The following is a 13,736-nucleotide window of genomic DNA, read 5'->3' as shown; positions in this document are numbered from 1 at the left end:
TGACTGCACACATCTTCACCCTGTCCCATTATCTACGTGCAGGTATCACCCAATCTGAACTCCTGCAATTCCAGCAGAGTACTCAGGCTGTAGAACTCAGGAAGAAGATCTTACGGAGGCAATGGTTCCAGGAGTAGGTAGACAAGAGTGGTAAGGAATTGTCAGAAGATTAATAACTTGAATTACACAGAGAAAATGAGATCAAAAGATATTTTTGCATAACATGATATATTGTGAAGGACATACTTAAAAATACCATGCTGCAAAAAAATAAAAGTGTGTATGTATGTATGTATGTATGTGTCAGTTAAAAATAAAAATAAACTTGAAGAGCTGGAGAGATGGCTCAACAGTTTAGAGCACCTGTTATTCTTGCTGAGGATCAGACAGGATTCCCAGCACCCACACGGTGGTTCACAATCACCTGTAACTCCAGTTCCAAGGAATCTGAAACCCTGTCTGGCCTCTGCGGGCACCAAGCATGCATGTAAAACACCCAATACACATAAAACAAAATCTGAAGAAAAAAAAAAAACTTTAAAAGTCTTGGTTTCCTTTTTCTCTATGTATGCCAAAGGACAAAACAAAAACCCCTCAACAACTGTTTTAAGTGTGCCCTTATATAAATCACTTAAAAGGGTCTGATGATCTCTCATCAATTCTGAGTTACAGTTAACAAATTTTGCCTTCAGTGAATTGTTACGACACTTAGCTGCTTTATAACCATTAAACACAGGATTCCTCTCCCATTTCCAGAAAGCTGAGTGGTCTTTGAAAGAGAAAGCTGTTTTCAACTTGCTCAGCTGTACTTTCAAATCGTAACCACAGAACAGGCTGGTCAACACTTGGTCTTGCAGGATGTACTGAGCACCGTAAGTTTATTAGATCCAAAAGAACTAACGCTCAACACGCTCCATACGCCAGTGCCATTCCACTTCCACTAAAATGGGGGTGGCGAGGGCATGACTGCTACTAAGCTTGAGGAAGTAAGTTTTATCTCCTGGGCCCACATGGTGGAAGGGGAGAATCTACCTCCACAGGCTGGCCTCTGCCCTCCACACCTATACCAAGGCAAGCACATCTCCAAACATATAGACACATACACAAGAAATGTAATTAAATACTTTTTAAGCAGCAAGATGTTTAAGGACATCCTAGCACTTGGAAGACAGAAGCATGACCAGATTTGGAGGCCAGCCTGGGTGAGATTCTGTCTCCAAAGGCCAAAAGGAAGTAGAGGAAAACAAAACAAAATCAACTAGGATGTTTCCCAGCAGAGTTTATAACCCATTTTAATATCCTGAAAATTTCAAAAGTATCTCAGTCAGAATATCAGTCAAAACGAACAGTTAAAGCACTAAAGTCTAACTACCAACTATACGACAAATTTTTAACCAGCTCTAAAAGTTGCTCTAACAGCAAATTATGTTGTGTACACCTCTCAACTAAGCTCTTCCACCAATACCTATTTACCAATGGTAGCAGTAATAGATAGAATTCTGCAAAAGGCTCACAAGTCTGAGGCTAGCCCAGGCTACAAGCAAATACGAGGCCGGCCTGGTGATAAAGCAAGATCCTGGGAGACAAGTCAAGCTGCCTTCAAACATATGATCATCAAGACTTAATCATACCTCAATTTATCCACTGCATGCTTCTGGAATTAATTTGCCAACACACATACAATGCTGTGAAAGGAGATGCACTATGCACTGTAAGAGAAAACTGTTAGGTAAATGTAACAAAGCAACCACCACAGCCACCACATAACCACAATTGAGCTAGATAGACGTTGCCTTCAATTTCCAATGTCACAAGAAGTGCATAGACTTCTGTTACAGTATCACAACGTTTTCTGGTAACAGAATACAAACTTAGAGCAGAAGCGTGAAACATGAAAACAAAATCCTCATAGTTCCCACATCATGAAATAAAGCTGTCACATCTTAACCTAGTGAGAAAAAAATATTTTAATGATTTTACAAAATATAGGGGAATATGAACTGCTAAATTAATTTTTACAAAGTAAGTTACAAAATAGGGTTTTATTCAAAGTACAGAGGAATAATAATCTCTGCTAAATAAATTTGTGCTTTAGAAATTACCAACAGTATTCTTAAGTATTTGCAAATACTGGCCAAATTAAAGATTAGGCCTAAACACTAAGAAAGGTGTAGAAAGGAATACACATTACCAATAATGTAGCATCAGTTCAAAACTGTAACAAATGTCCCATCCTAACACAAAATGCTCAACAGAGCTGCAGGGCATCTGGGGACTGTGTAGGACACCTAATTCATCTGCAAACCAAACACTACAAATTCTCACTAACCGGTCAGGCATGGTCTCCTTTACTACCCTAGTAGAAGTCATGGCTTCTATTTTTACTCCCCCAAACACTCATTTTTCTTTTAAACACCCAATGTTTGCTTTTTAACATTAAAATTATAATACTTTTACAATATAAAGAACACCCACAAGCCCGTAATTACCAAGACCACTTTGGTGTTCTATTCTTGTAAGAAAACAAAAATCGTATTTAAGGTATCTTAGTATATTACATAATTTGGCTAAAGACAACTCAAGTGGCTTTCAAGTCTGCTGGTAGGCTATTTCAACATAAAAATCTCAAAAAAAATCTGCTATTATCTTTAGAAATTTCTCCTATTAAGTACAAAAAAATTATTATTAACAACTGGCTTTTCCTTGTTAAAAAGAATATTCTGTCTCTTTTGCTCTAAGCACTGCCGTTCATAAACAGGAAGTACGCTCCTAACATGTTGTACTGTAAACCACTCTACTACATTTACACATGTTATCAGCAGAATAATATTCAACACAAAAAATAAGAAAAATATAATTATTTCTTCCTATTTCCCAGGAGATTATCTTAAACATGCCATGATATGACTGTAACTTCCTATAATACTTTGGGCATTTTTACAGTAACACTAACCACCCTTTAACAACTCCACTGACTTTACACTAGCCCATCATGCCGACCCGGGTCCCCCAACAATCAGTTCTCATTGCCCCTGAAGCGACCTGCTTTAAGCTCTCAAAGTTGCCTGTTCTAGCTAACACATGCAAATGGAGCTGTATGGCTGTGTTCACCTTTCTTAACATTTTCAGGATTCATAGTACCTCACTGCTTTTTAAAATGTTTGGGTTTTGGTATGTGTGAGTGTGTTTACTTGCATGTTTCATGGCTGGCAGTCAAGTCTGGGTCTGCAAGAGCAGCAAGTGCCCTCAACTGCCGAGCCTTTTCTCCAGCCACTCCTCCTTGCTTTTTATGGCCAAGTAGTAATATTCCATTGTAGAATCATCCATCAACTGCTGGCTACATGGGTAGTTGCTACCTTTTGGCTATTGTGAGTTGTACACATCTGCATCTAAGTTCTTGTTTGAACATCAACTTTTAATTTAATATTTGGCCTATAAGGGCATTTTATTTTTATGTATATGGTATACTTAAGATGTTTCATGTGTGGGTGTACATGTTGTACAGTCATGCATACATATGGAGGCCAGTAGGGTGCCTTCCTTCAACACTTCCCACCTTATATATGAAGACAGGGCCTAGGCCAGAGAAACCAACGTGAGAGAGACTAGGCAAGCACATGATGACAAGGCCTTCAGGCATGCCCTTCCTTCCCATGTAGTAACATGATGTCGACATCGACAAAGTTCAGCTGCAGAAGTGAGGGGGGGGTTACAAAAATCACAAAGGGAAAAGAAACTAAGAATATTTTCAATTAAGTTTACAATTTTGTGTTGGGCTGCATTCATAGCTACCCTTGGGCATATGATAAACAGGAGCCAGGGTTAACACACTTGGTTGATGGGGGCAGGGGCACACTTAGTAAAGGAATTTGGGGCTGGGTGGTGGTGGCACACACCTTTAATCCCAGTACTGAGGAGGCAGAGGCAGAGGCAGACAGGCTTCTGTGAATTTGAGGCCAGCCTGGCCTACAGAGCGAGTTCCAGGACAGCCAGGGCTACACACAGAGAAACCCTGTCTTTGAAAAAAAAAAAACCAGAAAGAACTTGGGGAATTGGGAAGAAGAGATAACTTTAGCAGGTAAGGCCTCTGCCACCCAACCTGACACTGTGGGAGATCAACCAACAACACCTCTAAGTTGTCTTCCAGCCTCTCCAGTCTGCTGCCCTTCTCTCACTAAATAAAATGTTAAAAGCAGCTGCCTTTTTCCTAGACACTGCCAAGGTAACTGGAAGATGCTCAAAATGAGTTTGGAAAGTAATAGTAAATTCATTCTCATACATGGTCTGCTCTGTTTTCTGTGTGACAGAACAGTCTGAGCTTAGGCTTCACAATTTCTAAGCCACAGCAGCTAATGAGAACCCCAGTGAAGGGCATGAAGCAGAGAGCCAGTGGCGGAGACGTGAGTAGGGTCAGGAGCAAGGCGAAACTCCAGAGAGAAGCACACTCAGCGTCAAGAGTACAGTACCCTGGCTGCGATTACAGAAGGATGTTCAGCACTTTTGGTGTCTGCTTGGCCTTGCACCAGGATGGAGATGACCACGCTCTCCGCGTCAGGTACAATCAATCACACTGCCTGTGTAAGAGCTTAAAAATAAATTCAAGAATTTGAGTCTAGACTTAAGTGAGACAGCATTTCAAACCTGCAATTATCATCTAGTTGTAAGGTCAACACAATACTTAGGAAAGGCATGCCGTATTTGCTTACCGTGGCTCCTCATATACCTGCGTCTGCTCTAGGGTTCATTCGGCTACTTCAATAGAGGCTGGGAACGTACATGTGAGGAAGGAGAGCACTAATGAATGACACAGGGAGGTAACTGCTCACGCTCTAGAGAATGGCAGCTGATTATAGCGGACCAAATCATAGTGTGCTTCAAAACAGGAGACATATTTCCCTTACACAGGGGACACAACTGAGCTGATGTCAGTTTTCCTAATCTGACCTTTTTATCATGTATACACACGCGCACGAGCATGCACTCACACATACACTTTTTGGTTTTTTGAGACAGGGTTTCTCTGTGTAGCCTTGGCTTTCCTGGACTCAGTTTGTAGACCATGCTACCCTCAAACTCCAGCCATCCGCCTGCCTCAGCCTCCTGAGTGCTGGGATTAAAGGCGTGCACCACCACACCAGCATGTATAAATATTTTTAATATGACACTACATTTATAAACTGTACAATTATGTGTTAATAAGAAGAAAAAAGACACTTCATTTTAACTATAATCAGTTCTGACTCTCACTCCATCCCTTTATTACCAATAAACTACGACCAGGAAACTTTCCTTCTAAGAATTCAAATAAATATATGCTATGTATCTTAAGGATCTGAGCACACACTACAAAAAATAACGAGGAACAATAATGCAAGAAATGTCAAAAAATAAATAAATAAAAGGTAAATTTTAAAATCCTACCTTAAATGGCAAAAAAAAAAAGTATAGTATTAGAGAAAACAACTTTCTGTGAAATATTCTTCAGTTAGTTGTTCTAAATTGTATTTTGCAACACAGGGTCTCACTCTGTGGCTCTGGTTGTCCTGGAAATATATAACCTGGCCACAAATTCAAGAGATCTGTCTTTGCCCCTCAAGTGCTAGGATTAAAGGGGTGTGCTAATTTTATTTAAAAAAAGAAAAAAGAAAGCAGGAGGGGGCTAGAGAGATAGCTCAGTGGCTAAGAGCACTGCCTGCTCTTCCAAAGGTCCTGAGTTCAAGTCCCAAAACCACACAGTGATCACAACCATTTGTAATGTGATCTGATGCCCTCTTCTGGCCTATAAGGTGTACATGCAGGCAGAATACTGTACACATAATAATAAATAAATAAATCGTTTTTTTAAAAAAGGAAAGAAAGCTGGAGTTGGACAAATGGCTCAGTGAAAGAACACTGTTCCTTCAGAGAACAAAGTTTGGTTCCTAGTACCAACATGGTGGGTCATAGCCGTCTAACTCGAGTCTCAGGGGAACCTGAAGCCCTCTTACTACCCCCACCTGCACTGGACATACATGAGGCAAAGATATACACAAAGTATCCATACACATAAAAAATTTAAAATAATTAAAGGTTATTTATTAGAAATCAAGGTAAATTGGTACTGATGTAAATGAGTGCATTCCGCATCCTATGCCTTTCTAAACACAGTAGATAGTAGACATTGCCCAGCCAAGGTCCTGAGGAATAACAAAACGGACCAAAATCCCAGAGGTTTCACACCACTTCGTCTTTCAGCATTACTTTTTCAAACCCTTACACCGTTTTAAGTCTTCTTGTATACTACTTTCTCTTGTTTATCCTCATGAACTTTATCTCACAGTGATCTAATTGTAACTTCTGCTCTAGCCAACGCAACAGCTAACCAATATAACATATTTCAAATACTAGCTAGCCTAATCCATCAATTAGAATTCCTATTACTCCAATTTTTCAATTCAGTGTCTTTATTTAAAATATGCTTAAGTTGATTTTTAAGCTATAAAGAAAGGCCAATCCTCCTTGTCACAGAGCATCAATTCTAAAAAATAATTTCCAGGACTAGAGGGAGAAGTTCAATAGTAGAGTACTAAGTTCAACCCTCAGTACTTGAAATAGTGATAATTACTATTTCCAAATAGTCAACCAGCAGATGAGAGAAGAGGTGTTATTAAAAATGAAATACCCAAAAAACAAAACAAAGCACCCCCTGTGAACATTAAAATTAAATCAAGCTGGATACGAAAGCACGTGCCTTTAATCTCAGCAGAGACTGGTGGATTTCTGTGAGTTGAAGGCCAGCCTGATCTACAAAGTGAATTGCAAGACAGCTAGGGCTACATAGTGACCCTGTCTTTAAAGAAAAGAAAAAGAGGAAAGGAAAAAAGGGGGGAAAGGAAGGAAGAAAGAAACAAGATCAAAACAAGGGGGGAGGGAGGAACAAAACAAGGAAGAGACTGCATTACTGCACAAGGCTGGGGGGACTGCATTACTGCACGAGGCCGGGGGACTGCATTACTGCAGGATGCCGGGGGACTGCATTACTGCAGGAGGCGGGGAGACGGCTCTGCAGCTTGAAGCACATGATGCTCGTGCAGAGGATCCACACAGTGACTGCAAGCATCCATTCCACGAGACACGACTCCTTCTAATGCACAAACAAAACATGCAGGCAAAACACTCATATATAAATTAAAATAAAAATACAAAACAGAGTGAAGCCACATGAAAGGCTGGAAAGACACCTCAGCAGTTGAGATCACTCACTGCTCCTGCAGAGGACCTGGCTCAGTTCCTAGCACCCACATGAGCAATCTCACAACTGCCTGTGAACATAACCTCACGCAGGCTCACACAAATTAATACATCTGCAACGTCAGATGCACCTACTTACAGCTACAGCAGAACAACTGACCCCGAGTGACGCTTGCGATGGGAGAAAAAGTGGCCTTTTTCAAATCCTAGGTAACAGACAACGGGAAACCTTGATGTGTGAGAGGACAAACCAATGGGGAAGAACCAGCAGTATACGAAACAAGGAAGTGTCCTGAACGGAGAGACACTAAGAAAATAGCTTGAGGAAGCCAGGGAGTGAGAATGTGTAGGACACCACACCAAAGAGAAAGAAATCATAGAAAAGGGCCAAATCTATATGGAGTCTCTAGTCGAATACAAAGCCACACAAACCTAACATGCAAGCAAACTAACTAAGCCAAGGCGCTATACACAAAACAATTAAGTGTTCACAAAGCTAAAATTACATATATTCCAACCAAGCCTTTCTCCAACCTTGCCATATGGTGGCACACGCCTTTAATCCCAGCAGCAGGGGAGGCAGAGGGCAGACAGACCGTGAGCTCACAAAGGAAGTCCAAGACAGCCAAAGTCACATAGGGAAACCCTGTCCAGAAAAACCAAAAGCAAAACGGGGGGTGGGGGCGGGGTGGGGGTGGAGGGTTGCTTTGTTTACTTTTTTGGAGACAGGGTCTCTTGCAGCCCAGGCTGACCTCCAGCTTGTGATAATGCTGAAGGTGACATTGACCTTCTGACCCCCTCCCTTTCCCCCTCTCTGGGATTGCAAGAGTGCTATACACAACTCAGTTCAAACTTCTGTCTTCTAATTGGTAATCTGAGCCACGCCTAGTTACCTCACGGTTGTAGGTTGAGAACCTTACAGCCCAGATCTTTGGTATTTGTTTTAAATCTGACTATAGTTATAATGTTTTGTTTTTATCTCTCGAATCAGTGGTTGAACACTTGCCAAACATGTGCAAGCCCTTGGTTTTGGTCCCTAGCAATGCAAGCAGAAAACAAAAATAAATAAAGCCTAAAATTAATTGTCATCTTCAAAGATCTGGAATGAAACAAAAGGTAAGTGGGTGGATGATGCAACAGAATTGAGCGCTGTCCTTACAAAGCACACATCCTCCCAACTCCCAAGGGCACCATGCCCACACCGTTCTCAGCCTCTGCTGGGCAGGGAGCACTATCTTTTTAGAGGTAGGGCCACTATCTAGATAATTATTTTATGGTAGTATCATCTTCCTTAACCACTCTGAGACCTCATTTTAAAAAATAACAAGGCAGTGAATTACTGTTTCCCAGTCAAAAACTTAAGAACTTAAAAACTTAAAAACTTAAGAGAATATCCTGTAACAAAAACAACAAAAATCAAAGGGAAAATTATCATTTCCTAGGACAGAATGTATGGCCCAGAGGCTGACTGTATGTCTGACACTTGCCAGGCTCTCGGTTCAGAAGAAACAAGTTCTAGAGAAATTTACTATTAAATTCACTTTCGTTAAGCTAGAGCTGGCCATGGTGACACAAGCTCAAAGTCATACACTGTCAGGAGGCTAAAGCAGGAGAGTCACTTGAGTTTACAATTCAACACCAACCTGGACAACACAGAAAGACACCCCCATTCCAAAATAAGCGAACAAGATGTCACGGTATCATATTTTCTGAGGCTTTAGCTATTTCACTAAAACATACTTCTTTGTACCTGCAAATAATGCCACCCCAACATTATGTATAAATAGAAAACATTTATGGATTTGTTTTGGTTTGGTTTTGAGAAAGAGTTCCCTTATATGGCCAGGCTCCCCTCCTGCCTTTGATTTCTCATGCTGGGACAATGTGGCTGTGCCACTATGCACCAGTTCATCTTTCTAACTAAAATTGTTTTCCTTTATGCAATGTTTTTCTGCCTCAAATCTATTTCAAGTATATTAGACTCCTAACCTACTAAAATTGTAAAACATTCAGGGAAACAAAATCTTTCTTAAGTCCAGTAACATAAAGAATTTAACAACAACAATAAAACCTCACAGGTAAGAGACTTATGCTAAAATGTCACAGTATTAGCAAACTAAAGTCCTGAACAATCTAATAAACGTGGCAAAAAGATCATATCTCACAGCCTTGATATAATACTTTTTGTTTGTTTGGTTGGTTTTGGTTTTTTTGAGACAGGGTTTCTCTGTGTAGCCTTGGCAGTGCTGGATTCACTTTGTAGACCGGGCTGGCCTCAAACTCATATGATACTTGATCAGGCATCTGTTACAAAAACCATTAGAAATATTCCTTAGATCTATTTTTGCACAACCAATATAACCCGACTCTGTGACAGTGCCTCAAAAACCTACGTATGAGAGGAATTAATTTACATGTTTGTCACTGTTACCCATTAAAACACTTTTGATGAACCAAGTGGTAGAGGTGCACGCCTTTGATCCCAGAACCTGGGAGGCTGAAGCAGTTGGATTTCTCTAAGATCGAAGGCAGCCTGGTCTACAGACTGAGTTCCAGGAAAGCCAGGGCTACACAGAGAAACCGCGTCTTGAAAATCCAGAAAAAGAAAAAATTTGATGAACACTTTATAGTTCCTTCCAGGAGGATTTTTGACAGTTCTGGTTCCTTTGTGTTACTTTACAGAATAAAGTAAGAAAAAGTGTGAATTTTTAGATACGGAATTATTTGTAAAAGCACCTTTGTAATAACAGTTTGGGAAATGATACTCGCTGTTAGCTATGGTTATGTCAAGTATTCCCGTCACAATGTTAAAAGCACTATCTATTTCTCTAAGCTGCAAAGATGATGGATCAAGCACATTCTTAAATAAAAAATTTTAATGGGGAATTAAATGTAAATATTTTCTAGTTCGCCAGGTTTCTAGTACCTGGATGATAGCTACATACTCATTTATTTCATGCACATTGGAAAGACAGACATTACAAATCTCTACAAGTATAAGCCAAAGTGGACTGGGATAACAGCATCACACGCAAGGCCACTCACGGTCCCACTGATCTTCTGTGACACCACACACGGAATCATTTGTCCCTTCTTATTCAGACATGTGGGATACCAACACTAGGAAATATGCACTACCACAGAGACGAGTGATGCAGTTCAACGTTGTCTCTTAGTTTTTTTTTTTTTTGAATTAAAAATTTATGATAAATCTAAACTTATTGCTAAAGGGTTGACTTCACCTGTAATTAAAACATTAAGAGACATTTATGAACAAATACTGAAACCTGGGAAGGGATAGACAAAGCAGAACTCATGGTTACCATATTTACACATACTCTTTGTTGTGTTTCAGTGCCACATGATCTGATTCAAAGTAATAAACATCGGGGTCATCATCTTCCTCTTCGGCAGTGTGCTGACCGGCACTCTCCCTGGCAGACGGCAAATGTCCAGTGCTCGGCCTGGCCTCTGACGGTGGCTTACTTACTCCTTCACTTGCACAGTCCTGTGAGTCACGACATAGAGCCTTCTCACCTTGAGAAATGTCAACAGCATCTGCGGGAGACTCACTTACATTATCACTAACAGATGTATTTGTTTCATTGGGACTGAGATTATTCTCCTCAAATTGTCCGTTTTCTCTGTAAGGAGACGTGTTTTTAGTGGGACTACCTCTGGCTGGGGCCGCCCTTCGAGGTGAAGTTCTCAGGGTATATCGATGTTCTTGAGGTTCTGATAAAGACGTCATTTGAGCTGAAACACAGTCTAGCACAGAGGACGGTTCTGGCTCTCCAGAGACTGGCATACCTTCAGAGTCTGTGTCCAGACGGTTACTGCTGTTTTCATTACACTGCTCTGTTGAGGCACTGCTATCTCCCACCACATCTACTTCCTCCTCGGAATCTCTTAAGGATGACTGAATTTCAGAAACAGGGCCTGAAGCTGGCTCGGCAGTCAGCTGATTCCGACGTTCCACTGGCTGGCAGGCAGTTACTAGTTTGTGGTCCTCCAACTTGACCTGCACGTCTGACTTTGTGCAAGGCACGATATGGTCTATACAACTGTCCTCCTTCCTACTACCAAAGAATATTGAAGTCTGGGTTTCCGAATCCCCATTTCCAGCTACTGATTTCTCCTGCAACACATAGGAACCAGTGCTATTTTGTTTAGTGTTCCTGTCAGGCTGATACTCATCACAGTTTATAATAGTTGAGTCACTGTCATCAACACCATTGACAGTCAAATAGCCTGTCATTTCTTCTACTACTGCAGCATTAAGTGGCCCTTCCTCACTGACATTCACCTTTTTAACTTCCCTTTTCTCACAATCATCCAATATAAGACATCGACAAGCTCGTTTAGTCCCTTGAAACTCTGCATCATGGTCCACTACTGTCCTCCTGTGTTCTACTGGCTCCTTGTCTGGTTTTATAGGCGACTCTTCTTCTGAACTGTTTGCGGCTTCACCTCTGAGACAGCGTTTAGTGCTCTTTAGGACTGGTGGCGCTGGCTCTGTCTGCCTTCTCTCACAGCTCTCTAGGGCCTGCCTCTCTAGGTCATCCTTCTCTGAAGAAGAAAGTCTTCTTTTCCTAGGGCTTACCCATGGTTCTCGAGCACTCTGCTGTTTTACATCAGAAGTTCTTCCGTTATTGTTTCCTTTCTGAACTGGCACAGGCTCTGGCCTCTTCTTTGGTGATCTTGATCGTACTTGAGAATGAGAAGAGATTTCTTCTGGGTGAGCAATGCTACGATTCCTTAAAGTTCTACCACAAAAAGATTCATCCAAGCCGTTTAACCCCACTGTTGATCTTGTAACACGAGTAGATCGGGAAGCAGCCATACTATGGCAAGTCCCTACCATACGGTCATCATGATCCACTCATTGGGAAACCTTCAAAAATGTAAACAAAATAATGAGAAAAAGGTAATAGTTAATATATCTAAAGCAAAATCACAAAGCTATAACGTTTATCCAAGTATAGCCATTATCAATAAGTCAAGGGACAGAGGTTATTTTATTAACATTTCCAATAATGACATTAATAACAGCTAACAATTAAAGACTATTTAATATGTTCTAGGGCTCCACATTTATGTTTAACATACCTTTACTCCGACAGGTCTACTGTACCTACTTTACAACTGAGAAAAATGAGGCACAGACAGCCTTAACAACCTATTGACAGTCATACAGCCAGCTCAGACAGACCCCTAAACACCATGTTCATTGTTTCTTTGCCTCTCAGAACAGCACAAAGCACCCAGAAGAGATCAACCTAAACATTCAATTTCATTTTTATTATTAAAGTAATCCTTGTGAAGTTATAGACCAGCTATTTTAGAGATCCTGTTCCAACCAGTCTGAAGTTTTTACTAAAACCATCTCAGGTTAGTTAAGTCCCTTGATAACAAGCTCTTTGGGATATTGGTATGGATTTTTTTAAAACTGTATATATAGTGGGAACAGCAAAGCAAAGCTTCAGTCTCTGGAGAAAGTATGTCACTACTTTAAAGTACTCTGAGGAAGAAAGAAAACAGTCACTTCAAAACTAAGGATTATTTCATAATGTGTGTGTTTTTACAGACACACACACCCTTTCTTTAAAGTTCTGTGTGCAATGCAGGACAGCTTTAACTCATTCTTTGGAAGATAAGTGGGTTTTCTGGTAAGGATGCTTGAACTTTCTAAGAGAGAAACAAGAAGCCTATTGGAATGTCCGCACTGATCCATCTGGTAAAACTCTGAAAGAGCTAATGATGTTCCCCAGGACTCCCATGCTATCAAGAAGGACAAAGGCACTATTAATATTCCAAGTCTCTATCACCCTCTCTTCACTTCCATTTGGTTTTCTTAGATATTTTGCCACTTCATTGCTTAATTTTATGTGGGATATAGAATGGTTAAAGAAAGACCAATAATGCAACTTCACCATACTGCCTTTGTCAGCCTCCAACAACCTCCCTCACACAGAACCCTTGTAATGGCGTCATCTCTTCCCCGTGCAAATCAAGCACACTCCCTTCTAAACCTCAACTGCAGTCACCTAACATTGGAGAATAACTACTACAGCAGACCCCAGCAACACGCTACACAGAAACACTTAAGGAGAAGTGGTTCCCTGTGCCTGGGGGCTGACAATGAGTTAAGGAAGAAACAGACTCTGCAATGCATTAAACTGGTTGAGTTTAGCTTCATTTCAAAGCAGAGCATACTATAAAACTCTGTAACTAAAGCACAACTACTTGTTCTAGAGAATCTGTGGACACCAGGCTAATAGTAAGAACGGAACATACCATCTGAAAAGAGACAACGTCTCACGTGAACGTCACTTGCTGAACACCCAGACTGGCAATCTGACTGTAATGTATCTTTCTACATCAAGGACAGACAGTCTGCTTTACTTACAGGTGATAAATACTGATGGTCCCATCAATCTCCTCTTTCTTTCTTTCTTTCAATTTCCACTTTCAATTACAATAAATCTAAGTTAAACTTCAAATGT

General features: G+C 40.7%; 1 protein-coding gene across 4 annotated transcripts in view; it reads right to left on the bottom strand.

The window, feature by feature from the left end:
* The window catches only part of ZZZ3 (zinc finger ZZ-type containing 3), a 64,041-nt gene that overhangs the window by 21,099 nt on the left and 29,206 nt on the right, over positions 1–13,736 (bottom strand). For 3 of the 4 annotated variants that reach the window (XM_084757299.1, XM_084757297.1, XM_084757298.1), the window contains exon 4: positions 10,569–12,124. The exons of the other annotated variant lie outside the window; for it this stretch is intronic. In XM_084757299.1, the coding sequence (XP_084613425.1) occupies positions 10,569–12,094 (1,526 nt within the window). In that variant the 5' untranslated portion in view covers positions 12,095–12,124. The remainder of the gene's footprint in view (positions 1–10,568; positions 12,125–13,736) is intronic. 4 annotated transcript variants of the gene reach the window in all.

This window comes from Acomys minous (genome assembly GCF_964271855.1).
Source record: "Acomys minous genome assembly, chromosome: 14".
Taxonomy (NCBI): domain Eukaryota; kingdom Metazoa; phylum Chordata; class Mammalia; order Rodentia; family Muridae; genus Acomys; species Acomys minous.
The sequence above is the reverse complement of the archived record's forward strand: the minus strand, read 5'-3'. Positions and strand labels throughout refer to the sequence as shown.